Raw genomic sequence first — 16,927 nt, forward strand, 5'->3', positions numbered from 1 at the left:
CCCCGGTCGCCCTGAGCCGCGTCCTCCTGTGCACTGGGTCCTGCGTGCCCAGCACTCATTCTCTTTGACCGAGCTCTTTCAAGCCCCCCTCCCCCCTCCGCCCCTTCCCCTACCCCTCTGGAGCCTCCGTCCCTCGGTCTGTCCATCACCAGCTGCCGGTAAGGGATACTTACTTGAGCCCTAAGCCATTCAAGTGCTGTCCTATTAGCCTAATGACATCCTCATCTGACTGGGAGAGCCGCTTCTTCTTCTTGAGGCTGCTGCCCAGTTCTGGGGTGGCCAAGGAAGAGGAGGCGGCGGTGGTGGCGGAGGCAGCTGCGACGGTGGCTGAGGATGCGGCGGCCGCCCCGCCGGGAACCCCGTTATTGACATTCAGGCTGTTGCTATTGTTGCTGGCGGCGGAGGGGGCGGAAGGCAGGAGCCCATTGGCGTGGGCCAGGTCCCCCGCGGACGACGACGACGAGGGGGACGACTCCCCGTTCTGGGCCGACAAGCAGGCGAGTTCCGGGGTCTGTCCCTGGCCCCCGCCGCCCCCTCCTCCTCCACCGCCGCCGCCGCCACCTCCTCCTCCTCCTCCTGCCCCATTGGCCTGCATGATGCTGCCGCTGACCAGGCTGTGGCCGCTACTTCGGTGGGGGACAGCAGCGGCGGCGGGAGGGGCAGCAGCCGGGGGAAGTCCCACCACTACCACCACGGAGGAGGAGGAGGAGGAGGAGGACGAGGACGACGAGGACGGAGGGGAGAGGCCTGCTCTGCCTGCCGAAGCCCCGGGCTCTCCTACTCCCTCCGCCGCCGAGGCTCGGGGTTTCTTCCGCGGGGGCGGGGAGGCTCCGCCGGTGTCCGAGTCGGAGGAGGAGGAAGCGGAGGCCAGAGTTTCCTCGCCGAGAGAGGCCGTGGTGGGAAGCCGGTGGGGCGAGGCGGGGGAGGGGAGGCGGGGGCCGGGGAGAGGGTCGGGGTGAGGGGGGCCGGGGAGGCGGGGAGGGGGTCAGGGTAGGAGGGTGAGGGTGAGGGTGAGAGGAGGGGGAGGAGGAGGGGGAGAAGGAGGATCCGGGCCCTTTCCCCCCCCCCTCCCGGAGGCAGCTCGGGGTGCGCGGCCCGGGGGTCGCGCCGGGGGGCGCCGCGGGGCGGCTGCGGGGGCGCGGGGCCCGCCGCTGGGCTGAGCCCCGGCAGTGGCTGCGGCGGCGGCGGCGGCGGCGGGCGGCAGCGGAGGCAGCTGCCGCCTCTGTCCTCGGATCCGCACCGCTCTGCTCCCTGGTGTGTTGATTCTTCCCCCAGCTGCTGCCTAATGGAGTCCAGGCGCTCGCGTCACAGGAAATGCCTATACTGCCCTCCTCACTCACTTCCGGTGGCAGGTATGGAACCTATAGGGGGCCTGTCACCCAGCACGTGCGTCGGGGGCTGTCCCGGGGGTCAGGGGAGGGAGGCCAGCGGGCCGGCGGGGTCCGCCCCGACCCCAACCACGACCCCGACTCCTATCCGATCCTATCCCCGGCCCCTCTCGGGCCTTTCCCCTTGCGCCCTAGCTCGGCTGGCTCGACGAGCAGTAAGTTCGTAGCCGCCCTCCGAAGCCGGGCGTGCATGGGATGGCAGAGTTGGCGTGCGTGCGTGAGTCCACCAGTGTGGCCTGGGCATGTAAGGTGCGCGGAGGGACTGCACCTTCTCCATCAGGTGCAGAAGGTGAGGGTGGGGCAGGGGGCTAGGAGCTTCGACAGGCAGGAACTTCCAGGCACAGGGCTGTGGTAGGCCCCTCTCTTAATGGTAACCAGGACCGAAATCGGGTTTCACAACCTACTTGTTTTAGGGTGGAAAAACTTGAATTTCCACAGCCAAGTGCCACACAGTTGCTGTACCCGGGGCCATCCCGGGAGCTGTGAGATAATGAGCCGGTGAGACTGCTCCACCCTGGGAAGGTGAGTTAGTCTAGAGGAGCATATCTGATGGGGACAAGAAGTCACAAAAAGGCTGTGTGGTGTGTAGAGAAGGGGAGGGACTCTGCTGTTGAGGCTTCACTCTTTTTTAGCACTTGCCCAGCACCTCCTTCTCTCTTCCAGCTGCCTCTTGAGTCACTGCCCAGTTTAGGGAGCAGTAACATAAACCAAACAGTTGCCTCCAAAATATGCATTCTGAGAAGGATTCAGGCACCGATTCAGATCCAGGCTTGAAATTTTTACGTGGCATGTGAGCCTTTTGTGTCATCATGACTTACCAATTTATGTGAATGTAGAAATGCAGCGACAAAGACTGGGCTGAATCTTAATCATTGGCAAATGGTGTGCATTATCCCCAAACAATTATTTTCATGTATGTGGTTGATAGCATCTATACTCAATATGTACAAAGATTTTCTCAGAAATTTAAAGTCTTTCTCTGAAGTAGTTTTCCTGTGGGGAGGGGAAAAAAACACCTTAGTTTCTAATTAATACATCATACATCGCTGATATTTATTATAGTAATAACTGAAAGTAATTTTGAGGCCTTTGGAGACAGTCGTTTTTAAATTTGGAAATACAATAAAAAATGATGCTGATGAGAAATTAGTAAAGAATCCTGAGGTTTATGGATCCTCAGACAGGAAGAAGTAAGAGGAAGGTCAATGCAGGATCTTACAGGGATTTGGTTTTGTAGTTCTTACTGCTTAAATTTGCTTCCAGGTGGCAGCTGTAATTGCAAGGTGACTCACATACAGTGTTTATATTCACCTGAGGCCGACCTGAGTTCTAGTTGAGGTTCATAGAGCTCTGTCACTGTATCCAGCAGAGCCTGAATTACTAGGTAGTTAACACCCTCAGAGAGCCCTGTTTGTATATTAACTTTAGACAACCTTATTATTAAAAGTGTTGTTTAGGCAAAATTTAATTTTTGCAAAATGGTTTATAATAATTTATTAGGCCCATAGCAACATTGAAGACTTGCTTCTGATTAAAGACTGTAGGTTTTATAAAGGAAATCAGTCACTTCGTGGCAGCTACAGACAAAGCTCACACTTCATTAACAAAAGTAAAATGATGAAAAATAAATTGGATTCCATTGCTATCTAAACTCTATATTCCAGTTTTTCTAATTTTTAGGTAACCAACACTGCTCGTGTTAGAATTCTGAATTTATAAAGTCCCTTACAGAACATTTTTCTCAGTACTAAAACACAGCTTGAGAATCTGTTATCTGAACTCTGGGTCTTTAGGTCTTTCTAGAGCCAAGTTTCAGGTCTATGTGCAGATGAACAATTCTGAAATACCACTCTACACACTGAGGAACCTTCAGTAACACCACATTACCTACAGAATAAAATCCAAATTCTGTCTTGCTCACCACAGGTTGGTTTCAGTCTTTCTTTTTGGCTTCATCTCTTATTGCTCCTCTTCAGGGACCTGTCTACTGTCCGCCAAATGTACTGGCTCATTTCTCCTTGAGAGTCTTTGACTACACTCTCCCATCTTTTCTTCATCTGTCTGATTCCAGTCAGTCTTTCAAGACTCAGCTCATTTCAAACCTCCTCAGGGGAGCCTTTCCTGACTTCCACTCTCCTAGCCGTTATCGTGAGTGTCATTTATGAGGCTCCTCAATCACGAAGGCTGCTTGTGATGTAACTTGCTAAGACCCCTTCTTCAGGTCGTCAGAGAGAAGGCTTTCTAGACCTCTGTCCCCCTGATTTACCTTCCCCTTTTCACCCTCCTCCTAAAAAGGACTAAGATGGGTTTAGGAACAAAAGTCCAAGTTATCTTTTAGAAAAAAGAAATCAAGTGTGTATTTTGATACTTGATTCATTTGTATTTGTTTCTGTACTGTTTTAAATAGAGACCTGTTAAAAACAGGTCTCTATTTGACCCATCCTGTGTTAGGTTCCAAATAAGAGGTAACTTCTTGTCCTTGAAATAGCAAACAAGCCTTTTTCACATTTGTCACCTTTTTTCAGGGATGCTGTAGAATCAAATATAGAGTAGGTAGTCGAACTAATTGACCTTCAGGCCTTTCCAACTGTAAGAGGTCTGTGAACTGTATGAGACTCCCAACTAATGTATAAATTCCTTGAGGGCACGATCTGTGTATTGTTCATATAAGCCAGTATTTTTCAGCTTTTGGGTTGTGACCCATTTGTAAGTCATGAAATCCATTTAGTGGGCCATAATTTGTATTTTAAAAAATAAGGTGGCAAAGTATAAAAGCATAGAAGATATCCAAGTGAATCACTCAAAAGAGGGGTGATTATTTTTTTGTGAAATTTTTGTTTCAATGACAGACACATGTCTATGCTTTACAAAGTAAAATATATTTCTTCTGTAGGCCATTGTCAAAAAAGTTTGAAAAACGTTCCTATAAGCCAGTCCAGACTAGACTAGAAGGCAACTCAAGAAATAGGTGTTGGATATATAATTAACAAATCACTAGTACTGCCCACGGCAACTATTTTTTTTTTTTTTTGAGACAGAGTTTCGCTCTGTCGCCCAGGCTGGAGTGCAGTGGCGCGATCTTGGCTCACTGCAAGCTCCGCCTCCTGGGTTCACGCCATTCTCCTGCTTCAGCCTCCCGAGTAGCTGGGACTACAGGCAACCACCACCACACCCGGCTAATTTTTTGTATTATTATTATTATTTTTAGCAGAGACGGGGTTTCACCGTGTTAGCCAAGATGGTCTCGATCTCCTGACCTCGTGATCTGCCCACCTCAGCCTCCCAAAATGCTGGGATTACAGGTGTGAGCCACCATGCTGGCCTTTTTTTTTTTTTTTAAATACAGACACAGTCTCATTATGTTGCCCAGGCTGGTCTCAAACTCTTGAGCTGGAGCAATCCTCCCGTCTTGGCCTCCCAAAGTGTTAGGATTACAGGTGTGAGCTACCACTCCTGACCCCAAGACAATATCTTAACTGTAAAAATTAAACTCTACCATATTTTAAAAAGCTGAGATAGTATAAATATTTATAATAAAACATAAGACCAACATTTCTCACAAGTCTTTGTAACTAGTAGAGACTGTAGTTGTTCTGTCCAGATATAAGTGTGGTATATCAACTTGGCACTTAGCAACATTGATATTTAATTTGTTAAATTTTTGTTAGGAAGAGGTAGTTTTCAGATCTCAGGTGTCTTTGGGATGGAATATTTTTATATTTATATCTCCAGCTTCATTCCTAGCTTTTCTTTGGAACGCTAAAATTGTCCAGCTGGACTTGTTGGGCCTGGGTGGGATTGGGAGAATTCAGGAGAACACAGTTCTTGGGCCAGAACAGTTGGTCAGCTGATTGACTCTAGGCAAGTCATTTAACTTTCGCAGCCCCTCAGGCATGTCATGTTTAAGTGGGGATAATGACATTGGCATACCTGCTTTCTAGAGTTAATGTGTGGGTCATGAGATAACGAATATAACAAATATTTGGGAAAGTACTATGTTGAAATATTTTAAAATAAAATTTAAATCCCTCTTCATTTAGAAAGGATTTGAGGCAGCTAAATGCAGAGGTGTAAGATGGTTTTTTGGTTAGGATTGTTTCTGAGCTGTGACTCTGTAGTCACTTTCTTACTCAGCCCTGCCACTCAGCTGTATTCCTCTGTAGCTCTGGGCAGACGACTCTGAACATGGCTTCATATTGGCCTTCCATGAGTGGGTGAAGGGCATAGTCATCTGGCAGTTTTACCTGCTGTTCTATGCATGTCTCTCCAGCGCTTGCTTATTTTCCCCTTCTGCAAACATTCCGTTCATGCCATGGGCATTCAGTACAGTCCTGTAAGCAAGGGTAGGGGTGGCACACCAGGTGGATTTAAGCGCAAAGACAGGACGACTGCTTTGCCACAGGCGCCTTTACAGCCAGCAGTGAACAGTTAGACATATTCACCTTCCTCTCGGTGGAAAACAGTCCTCTTCTCAGTAGCCCTCTCATGTTCTTGAGACCCATTTGATATAAATAACAATGTTGCAGGAAATTTCCTGAAGGAACTGAAATGAACCATAGAAATGAGATCGTTCTTTTCCTACCACACAGCTGGGATTAGACTGCTTAGTTTGTACTTGCAGCACTTTTGCAGTATGGGTCGTATTAAAAAAAAAAAAACATTTAACACTCAGCTATGGGTACAAAGATAGTCACTGAAACATTATTATTTACTTTTATTTATATATTTATTTTTGAGATGGAGTCTCGCTCTGTCGCCAGGCTGGAGTGCAGTGGCGCAATCTCGGCTCACTGCAACCTCAGCCTCCCAGGTTCAAGTGATTCTCCTACCTCAGCCACCCGAGTAGCTGGGACTACAGGCGTGCACCACCATCCCCAGGTAATTTTGGTTTTTGTTTTGTTTTGTTTTTTGAGATGGGGTCTTGCTCTGTTGCCCAGGCTGGAGTGCAACGGCGCAATCTCGGCTCACTGCAAGCTCCGCCTCCTGGGTTCATGCCATTCTCCTGCCTCACCCTCCAGAGTAGCTGGGACTACAAGCACCCACCACCACACTCGGCTAATTTTTTGTATTTTTAGTAGAGGCGGGGTTTCACTGTGTTAACCAGGATGGTCTCGATCTCCTGACCTCGTGATCTGCCCGCCTCGGCCTCCCAAAGTGCTGGGATTACAGGCGTGAGCCACTGCGCCCAGCCAATTTTGGTATTTTTAGTAGAGATGGGGTTTCACCATGTTGACCAGGATGGTCTCGATCTCTTGACCTCATGGTCCGCCTGCTTCGGCCTCCCAAAGTGCTGGGATTACAGGCATGGGCCACCACGCCCGGCTGCATTATTATTATTATTATTTTATTTTGAGTTAGGGTCTTGCTCTGTTGTCCAGGCTGGAGTACAGTGGTGCAGTCATAGCTCACTGCAGCCTCAAACTCCAAAGTTCAAGTGGTCTTTCTGCCCCAGCCTCTTGAGTAGCTGGAACTACAGGTGCACACCACCACACCTGGCTAATTTTTTATTTTTTGTCTAGAGGCAGGGTTACCCTATGTTGCCAAGGCTGATCTTGAACTCCTGGGCTCAAGCAATCCTCCTGCCTTTGCCTCCCAAAGTTCTGGGATTACAGACATGAGCAACCGCTTCTGGCCTGAAGCATTAAGAGCAAAAAGAAAGTGGTAATCACCATGTACTGATATGGATATAGTACCAAGATATGTTATTAAGTGAATAATGCATGTTACAAAACAGTGTGCATAATATGATGCAAATTTATGTATATATGCACATATTGTTTTCTCTGGTAGGAAAGAAAAGCATAAACAGGGTTTCTCTTTGATGGATGGAGTGGGGTAGTGAGGGGAGAAGTTCTTATTTTTCCATTTAATACTACTCCTTGGTGTTTGAATTTTACAGCTGTATACAGTATTAAGTTTTTTTTTTTTTTTTTTGAGACGGAGTCTCGCTCTGTCGCCCAGGCTGGAGTGCAGTGGCACGATCTCAGCTCACTGCAAGCTCTGCCTCCCGGGTTCACACCATTCTCCTGCCTCAGCCTCCCGAATAGCTGGGACTACAGGCGTCTGCCACCATGCCCGGCTAATTTTTTGTATTTTTAGTAGAGACAGGGTTTCACCGTGTTAGCCAGGATGGTCTCAATCTCCTGACCTCATGATCCGCCCACCTCGGCCTCCCAAAGTGTTAGGATTACAGGCGTAAGCCACCGTGCCCGGCCAGCATGAAGTATTTTTAAAAAGTGCCAAGGGGTTATTTGGGTTGTGAGATTGTATATAATTTTTCTTTCTTTTTTATTAATGTTATGCTTCTAAAGCACACGTTTTTAAAAGAACACTCAAAAAACATCAAAATGTTCATAATAAAAACATGCCAGATAAGGCAATGTTATTAAGTATATTTGACAGTAAGTATTTGTTTTTCTAAAATCTCCTTCTCATTACCCATACCTCTTATATTCTCAGACTGCCATCTCTGCACACACCCACCCCATCTCTCATCTGGTTAAGTTCTTCTGGGGAATAAAGGGCAAAAAGGCATTCCTATTTATTAACTTTGAAAAGTAGATAAATAATTAATAGCCCCAGGAGTCCCTGCATAGACTCTAACAACAGGCCCTTTGGGCAGTCTTCCTTCTTCTCAGTTTCGAATGTGTTGTTCATCCCTCTGACATTATAATAATCACAATAATCAATGGTAAAACACAATTATGACTGTTAACAACAAATTCTAATTATCATAAGAAAATGTTTCTGAATATGTGTATGCATCCCCTGTAGATGTAATGGACCAATAACTAGGCATTTAAAACAGAAAAATTTTAAAGACTGTAGTAGATTATTCATAAAGTTTAAAAAATTGTTGAAGGGATCTCGAGGCTTCTTCAGTTAATTATTATTTTTTAAAATTATGCTCTTTACTAAATAATACTAAATGTATAGGCAAACATGAAATATTATAATAGCCTAAATTTTAAGAAATCTATTGAATGAAAGACCATGAATGTCAGTCATTAACAACAAAAAGCAAAACAATAACTCTTAGCTTCTTGTGGCTAGTGGAGGGGTGCTTAGCCAACTCAGGACTAACAGAGTTTGGGAGATTTGTTGATTCCCTTAATTTTTTTTTTTTTTTTTTTTTTTTGAGACAGGGTCTTCCTTCGTTGCTCAGGCAACTCCTGCTCAGGCAGGAGTGCAGTGGCACGATCATGGCTCACTGCACCCACCTTGAGGTGGGCTCAAGCACCTCAGCTCCTCCCACCTCAGCCTCCCGAGTAGCTGGGACCACAGGCATGCACTACCACACCTGGCTAACTTTTTGTAGAGGCAGGGTCTCCCCATGTTGCCCAGGCTGGTCTTGAACTCCTGGGCTCAAATAATTCTCCTGCCTCAGCTTCCCAAAGTGCTGGGATTATAGGCAAGAGCCTGGCCTCTCTTACTGGGGTTTGTATCATCACACATAACAGTAGCCTTTCTCTATAAATTCCTGAAAAATAAGGATGTACGTTTTCTGCTACAGCTCTGACCCCTTATTTCAGAATGTCTTTTTCTCTGTCCCCAAATTATTGACAAATACTGTGGCATAGAAGTAGATGTGTTTTTAAGATTTAACCAGAGTGTCAACAACACTGTTCTTTTCATTTTGTTTCCTAGTGCCCAGTTGTTCCATTCTTAGCCTTTTTTTTCCCTGTGATGGTGCATGTCCACAGCAGGGCTTCTGTGATAATGAAATAATAGAGCTAACACTAGGAAGACAAGGTTGTAAGTGCTTTACATATATTGTACTCTTTTAATCTTTCCATCGACCTTATGAAGGCTGTATTTTCATTAGCCACATTTTACAGATGAGAAACTGAAGCACAGAAAACTTGAGGTCATATAGCTGGTGCGTGGCTCCAGAGCTGTGTTCTCAACCCCTTCATTACATGACTTTTTGGAGACGGCTTGTGTTAGTCCGAAAAGTAGCCACTGTTTAAATTCCTTAGGGGTTAAAAGAAAAAATGGAGCAAGTCCTATATGTTCATTTTTGAACTTTTCCCTTTTTGGGTATATGAAACCTCGGCTCCTCACCTTTGAAGCCTGTATCATTTCATTAACCTAATTAGTAGTAGGTAAGTAAGCCCATTAGGGACACTAAAAGATTTTTTTTCCTCCAGAAGCTATCACAGGGGGTACCTGAATGCTTTGTACCAAAGGTAGAGTTCATTTCTCCAAGAAATCCTTGTTGAAACAGACATTATGTCCAGTAGGGATAGCACACTAAGCTAGGTGTTAACTTGGAGATTTATCAATTTAGGACACTTCATCTTGAAATGGCAAAGGAAGGTGAGAAGGAGGAAATGAATTTTCTTTCCCTGTGAACTGAGAAGGCTTCCAAACCTGGAGGGCTTCCTGGGAGACACATTAAGTCAGAAGGCCCTAGCTAGGTTTATATTTACAACTACTTGCATCTATCTAATGAGGGTTTCTAAACTGTGTAGGCCTGTAGTAGTCTAGATCCCTGGAATAAGAGCCAGACTTGATTTATACAGGAATTCATACTTGATTACTCCATTAGCAGCTCCAGCTAGGTCAGCTGGCAAAGGAAGCCACAGATATCTAACTGAGATGAGGCTCGATAGCATAAGCTTAATATCGAGGGACAAGACAGGAAAGGTCAGCTCAGGGAGAATACAGGAGCTTCTTTTAAGAGTCTTCTGTTTTAGACAAAGCAACCGGGCACCTAGAGACCTTACCTTGGCATACACCCCAAAGAATATAGGTAAATGATTGCTCTGCCCAATTTTATATATATATGTATATATATATAATTTTTTTTTTTTTTAGGCTGCTTCTCTGAGAGTAGAGACACTGTCGCCTGTGCTGGTCAGTGTGCAGATGTGGTTTGGGATGTCTTCTGTTTCAGAGACTGCCTGATAGTGAGGGGATAGCCAAGATGATTTCTTGAGGTCCCTATAGCCTAAGGATTCAGTGTTTATGGAAGCTGCATTGCTACTGCATAATCTTATTTGATTAGCCCAGGTAGGGGCAGAAGACGAGAGTCATAAATAGGCAAACAGTGTAAAACCTTGGATTTGTTCTAGATTTTTAAAATGTTTTATTATGCAGTGTTTTAAACATACATAAAGGTAAAGAAATGGTGTAGCAATTCCCATGTCCCCACCATCCAGCTATGATAGCTATCATCTATGCTTGTGTTATCTGTCCTCTCCTTGATTATTTTGAAGTAAATCCAGGATATTATTTATTTATAGTATATTTACCTATACTTCAGTATATAGCTCTAAAAGATAAAACCTCCTTTTGAAAATATTGCCTTAATACCATCATCACACCTAAAAAATTAATATTGTCATCAGATATGCAATTAATCTCAAAATTTTCCAACTGTCTCACAATTTCTTTTAACAGTTGGCTTGTATGAAGCAGGATCTAAAAAAGGCCCACATGTGGCATTTGGTTTTTTTTATTTTTATTTTTATTTTTGAGACAGAGTCTCGCTCTGTTGCCTAGGCTGGAGTGCAGTGGCTCACTGCAACCTCTGCCTCCTGGGTTCAAGTGATTCTCCTGCCTCAGCCTCCCGAGCAGCTGGCCTGTGCCACCATGCCCAGCTAATTTTTGCATTTTCAGTAGAGGCGGGGTTTCACCATATTGGCCAGGCTGGTCTCAAACTCCTGACCGTGTGATCCACCCTCCTTGGCCTTCCAAAGTGCCGAGATTACAGGCATGAGCCACCGTGCCCGGCTGGTTTCTTTTTTTTTTTAGACGAAATCTTGCTCTGTCACCCAGGCTGGAGTGCAGTAGCGTGATCTCGGCTCACTGCAACCTTCGACTCCCGGGTTCAAGCAATTCTCCTGCCTCAGCCTTTTGAATGGATGGGATTACAGGCGTGCGTCACCACGCCCAGCTAATTTTTGTATTTTTAGTATAGATGAGGTTTCACCATGTTGGTCAGGCTGGTCTCAAACTCCTGACCTCGTGATCCGCCCACCTCAGCCTCCCAAAGTGCTGGGATTACAGGCATAAGCCACCACGCCCGGCCTTTTTTTTTTTTTTTTTTAGTAAACATCTTTATTAAAGTATAATATGTAGAAAGGAGTATATACATCCTTAATTGTACAACTCAGTTTTTTCTAGTGAACGTACCCGTGAAACCATCACCCAGGTCATGAAATAGAACATTACCAGGACCCCAATAGTATCTTATTGTAGTTTTAATTTGCATTTCTCTGATGACTAATGGTGTGTGTATATAAATACATAAGTAAGTGTATGTATAGTCCTACATATATGTATGTCTATATACATTTTTTGCTATTTGGATGTTTTCTTTTGTGAAGTGCCTTTTCAAATCTTTTGCTTGTTCCTCCTCTTTTAAGATTGTGTTGCCTTTTGGCCGGGTGTGGTGGCTCACACCTATAATCTCAGCACTTTGGGAGGCCAAGGTGGGTGGGTCACCTGGGGTCAGGAGTTCGAAATCAGCCTGGCCAACATGGTGAAACCCTGTCTCTACTAAAAATACGAAAATTAGCCGGGCGTGGTGGCGCATGCCTGTAATCCCAGCTACTTGGGAGTCTGAGGCAGGAGAGTCGCTTGAACCTGGGAGGTGGAGGTTGCAATGAGCTGAGATCATGCCACTGCATTCCAGCTTGGGTGACAGAGTGGGACTCTGCTTAAAAAAAAACAAAAACAAGATTGTGTTGCCTTTCTATTATTGATTTGTGGAATTCTGTGTATATTCTGGATGTGAGTCCTTTGTTGGATGTATGTACTGCAAATTTATTTTCCCTCTGTGTGGTTTGCTTTTGCTCTCTTAATGTTGTCTTGATGAACAGAAGTTCTTAATGAAATCCAGTTCATCAGTTCTCTTTATGGTTTGTGCTTTTTGTGTTTTACTTTAGAAGTCATTTCTTGTCCTCAAGGGCATAAATATATTTTTCTGTGTTATATCCTCTGGAAGTTTCAGTGTTTCGCCTTTCATGTTTATGTCTACAACCATTCTGTAGTTTAGTTTTCTGACTGGTGTGAGGTAGGGGCCACGGTTCATTGTTTTTCCTTGTGAATGTCCAGTTGACCCACACCACAGGGTAAAGAAAATCCTTTCCCCTCTATCTTGCAGTGGTGTTGTTATAAATTAGAGCACTGTATATGTGTGGGTGTGTTTCTAAACTCTCTGCTCAATTGCTATATTCACATATCTTTATGTTTTAACTGGCAAAAGTTTGTGCTAATACCATACTGACTTACTTGCTGCTGTAATTTTATAATAAGTTTGCCATTTGGTAGTATAATTATTTCAACTTTGTTTTTTTTTTTTTTGTCAGTATTGTCTTGGCTATTCTGGGCCCTTTGCATTTCATATAAAGTATAGACTCATCAATTTCCACAAAACAATTTGTCAAATTTTGTTTGGAACTGCATTAAATATTTGGGTCAATTTGGGGAGAACAGACATCTTTATAACATTGAATCTTTGTGTCTAGGAATATGGCATGTTTCTCTACTTACATCGTTCTTTAAGTCTTTAATTTTTCTTAGTAATGTTTCATGGTTTTCTGTGTAGAAGTCTTGTACATCTTTTTCCTAGGTATCGGATGTTTTCTGATGCTAACGTAAATGGTATGTTTAAAATTTCATTTTTCTCTTCCTGTCCTAATGTTAAGACTATCAACAGGGACTTCACCATCAAAGGTGAACGCCCACATCAGTAGTATTCTTTAGTCTTGAGTTAAGGAGCTTCATTTAAAAGTCTACTGTTAAAAGACTCAAATTAAGTCTGAATTCCACTTAGAAATAATTTAATGATACAGCTGGTGTTTCATTATTTTTAAAGAATCAGATTTAAATTCCCCCTTTGGAAGCACTGGGAAGAGGGGGATTCAAAGAAGTCTATCTAGGTGAGGAAGGAAAGAGTCTCCTGGGCAGAACTCATCCTAAGGGAGCTGGAGCCAGACTGGACCCAGCTGAGCCCGTAACAAAACCCTGAGGGAGGGAGGGTAGATGGTGTCAGTCACTCACTTGCCTTCTAGCCTGGGTGCCCATGGACTCATAGCTCATCTCAGTCCTTTGGAGGATGGTATAAGAAGGGAGGGCTGCAAGTAAAAATGTAAAGAACTTTTAGGAATTGTATTAGGGTTCCCCCAAGAGACAGAACCAATAGGATAGATCTAGATCTATAGATATATGAGAGGGGGTTTATTAGGGAATTGGCTCACTGGATTCTGGAGGCTGAGAAGCCCCTCAATAGGGTGCATCTGCAAGCGGGAGCCCCTGGGATGCTGGTAGTGTGGCTCAGTCCAAGTCTGAAAGCCCTAGAACTAGGGAAGCTGATGGTGTACTTCTCAATCTGAAGTCAAAGGCCCAAGAACCTAGGGGGCTGCTGGTGTAAGTCCTGGAGTCCCAAGGCCAGAGAGCCTGGAGTTCTGATGACTGAGGGCAGGAGTAGGAGAGTGTCCCAGCTCCAGGAGAGAGGAAATCCTTTTCTCTCCTTTTTTTGTTCTATCTGGGCCCCCAGCCAGTTGGATGGTGCCCGCCCACATTGAGGGTGGGTCTTCCCCACTCAGTCCACTGACTCACACACCAGTCTCCTGTGGAAACCCTGGCAGACACACCCAGAAACAGTGCTTCACCAGTTCTCTATTCCTTAATCCAGTCAAGTTGGCACCTAAAATTAACCATCACAGTGGTAATTTCAGAAAACACTGGACATAAGCTGTACCTGCCTTTGATGTCATATTACAAAGAGGGCATTGTCCCTTACCTTGTAATAAACCCCCATGGCTTTGGCAACTTATGGCAGGACCACCAGAGGTGTCCCCATGGCCAGTAGGAGTGAAGGTAGTAGAGATAATAGCTGGCATTTATTCAGTGCCTCCTCTGCTTTAGGCACTATTCTAAGTACTTTATAAATATTAACCCATTTAATCATCACAAGCACCTCCACAAGGTAGGCTAGAGGTTAGTTAATGAAAATAATAACATTATTATTATTTTTACAAGGGTGGAAACTAAGGCACAGAGGGGCTACATAATTTGCCCAGGGTCACACAGCTCGTCAAGGGCAAAGCCAGGATTCCAACCTAAGCTGGCAGTCACTAGAGCCCATGCTGTTAACATTATATAGTCTTTCAAGTGGCAGCAGCAGATGGGGGCTGGAGGAGGAGAAAACTGATAAACTCAGCCAGCATGGTGGCGGATGCCTGCAGTCCCAGCTGCTTGGGAGGCTGAAGTGGGAGGATTGCTTGAGCCCAGGAGGTTGAGGCTGCAATGAGCTGTGATTGTGCCACTGTACTCCAGCCTGGATGACAGAGCAAGATCCTGTCTCCCAAAAAACACACAAAAAAACATCAGAAATAAACTGGAGATCCTCACAGAGCATTTTGATAGATAGCTGACTGTACTTGCTTTTGAGTACCTGTGAGATGTCCCTTGAGGACTGTCAGAATTATCTTGGAATGGAAGTGGGGCTACTTTGGAAGAGGCTGGGGTTAAATTAGCAATTAAAGTCAAGAAAAATGAAACAGGGGAGGTAATTATAATTTGATCTTTAGATCAGATTCAGACTTAAGAAACATTACATTCATTGATGTTTTCAAGTCTGTCACCTTAAAGTTTTCTTGGAGTAAGTGGGATCATGACTTCTGATCTGTTCTTTCTCTGAGGTGACAGGCACATCTATATTTAGACCAATAGTCATGCGTCCATGGTGATGGATCAGTGTGTGCCTCCCAAAATGGCCGTGCAGTGCAATCCCACGTGTATCGTTATGAACAGATAAATCACCAGCACTGCACATTTGATGTACCCACACCAGAGACTTCTGTACGCATTTACTTATTCAGCAGATAAACTCATATTTATGCTAGGACCATAGATAGCCACTTGGGCAAGTATCCATGAGCTCATGCAAGCAAGCCAACTCGGATTCAGTCACCTCACAGGCAGAGTGAATTTAGAGCTCCAGAGGCCTCGTGCCTGCCTGAGAGCTATTCATTTCCATGAAGAATGTCACAATTTCTCCCACTGACACGAATCAGAAGCTGGGATTCTTTTTTTTTTTTTTTTTTTTTTTGAGATGGAGTTTCGTTCTTTTTGCCCAGGCTGGAGTGCAATGGCATGATCTTGGCTCACTTGCAACCTCTGCCTCTCAGGTTCAAGTGATTCTCCTGCCTCAGCCTTCCAAGTAGCTGGGATTACAGGTGCCTGCCACCATGACCGGCTAATTTTTTGTATTTTTAGTAGAGATGGAGTTTCACCATATTGGCCAGGATGGTCTCGATCTCTTGACCTCGTGATCCGCCTGCCTCGGCCTCCCAAAGTCCTGGGATTACAGGTGTGAGCCACCGCACCTGGCCAGAAACTGGGATTCTCTTTAACCCCATCCATTCTTTCACCTCCCACATCTCCTGTGTCACTCAACTCTATTGATCCTACCCTTTTCATAGCTCTTAATCTGTCTCCTCTCTTCCATCTCCATTGCCACTAATAGTTTGGGTTTACATCTTTTTATTCTACCTGGATTAGACAGTAGCCTCCTAAATGTTTTGTTCCTTTCTCTAATTTGTTGCCGTCACTGCTACCAAAATTATTATTTTTTTCCAAGAGAGGGGGTCTTGCCGTGTCACCCAGGCTGGAGTGCAGTGGGGCAATCATAGCTCACTGCTGGCTTGAATTCCCAGGCTCAAGTGATCCTCCCACCTCAGCCTCCTGAGCTGGGACTACAGGCACGCACCACCACCCCCGGCTACAAAATTTTCTTTATAAAGCATGAAACCATTATGTCACTTCCCTACTTAAAACTATGTAAAATGATTTCAGTGGCCCTCACTGCTTACATGATAAAATCTAATGTCCAGGTACTGGTCTGCATGGCTTCTTAAGAACTGGCCAATGCCTGTCTTTGGAGGCCCAGTCTCCCTCAAGTCCCTCACCTGTGGCTCCAGTCACACCAGACCTCTTGGGGCTCCCGGAACCTGTGGCCTGCTTTCAGTTGTGGATATTTGCTGAATGGATTCTTCCATTCATCCAAACCATCCATTCATTCTTTCAACACACATACACACGTATATACACACCTACACACATTATACACACATTATACACACACACACACACACACACATACATATATGTATATATTATTGGGAAGCCCCCTGAGCCAGAATAGGTTCAGAGACTCCCTCAACAAATATTTTTTGAGCACTTGCTATATGCAAGACACTTCAAGGTGCTAGAAATATGTAGTGAACAAGACACAAAATCTTTATTTCCATGGAGCTTATATTCTTATAAGCTTACACAAACTTATATTCTAGTCTTGTATTGTGTCTTCTAGGGAAGACCAGCAAAAAGAAAGAAATAAACAGGAAATGCATCAAAAAGAAAGAAACAGGAAATGTATCAGGTGGTGTGACGGTATGATGGTATGACGTGCTAGGCAGAGAATTAAAGAAGGACCACATGACATAGTGCGTGGGAAGACCCTGTCTACTGAATGGCCAGGGAGGGCCTCTCTCAGGGGTACCCTTGAGGCTGAGATCTGAATG

The 16,927-nt window shown here is 44.9% G+C and overlaps 2 protein-coding genes across 27 annotated transcripts in view; one reads left to right on the forward strand and one right to left on the reverse strand.

Moving 5' to 3' along the window:
• Positions 1-966, reverse strand: part of WDR26 (WD repeat domain 26) — a 49,665-nt gene extending 48,699 nt beyond the window's left edge. For 2 of the 4 annotated variants that reach the window (XM_019030990.4, XM_019030976.4), the window contains exon 1: positions 174-966. In XM_019030990.4, coding sequence (XP_018886535.1) covers positions 174-595 — 422 coding nt within the window. In that variant the 5' untranslated portion in view covers positions 596-966. The remainder of the gene's footprint in view (positions 1-173) is intronic. The other 2 variants (XM_063708352.1, XM_019030982.4) reach the window with 1 other exon arrangement.
• A 247-nt stretch (positions 967-1,213) lies between these two features.
• Positions 1,214-16,927, forward strand: part of LOC129528932 (cyclin-J-like protein) — a 164,971-nt gene continuing 149,257 nt past the window's right edge. For 7 of the 23 annotated variants that reach the window (XR_010134591.1, XR_010134592.1, XR_010134595.1 and 4 more), the window contains exons 1-2: positions 1,214-1,352; positions 1,524-1,637. Coding sequence is in view for 5 of the 23 variants with exons in the window: in XM_055372170.2 (XP_055228145.1) it covers positions 1,584-1,637 (54 nt within the window). In the remaining 18 variants the exon portion in view is untranslated. Of the gene's footprint in view, positions 1,678-1,801; positions 1,911-6,125; positions 6,267-16,927 lie in introns of all 23 variants that reach the window. The other 16 variants (XR_010134590.1, XM_063708361.1, XM_055372160.2 and 13 more) reach the window with 11 other exon arrangements.

Source organism: Gorilla gorilla, chromosome 1 (assembly GCF_029281585.2).
Source record: "Gorilla gorilla gorilla isolate KB3781 chromosome 1, NHGRI_mGorGor1-v2.1_pri, whole genome shotgun sequence".
Taxonomy (NCBI): domain Eukaryota; kingdom Metazoa; phylum Chordata; class Mammalia; order Primates; family Hominidae; genus Gorilla; species Gorilla gorilla.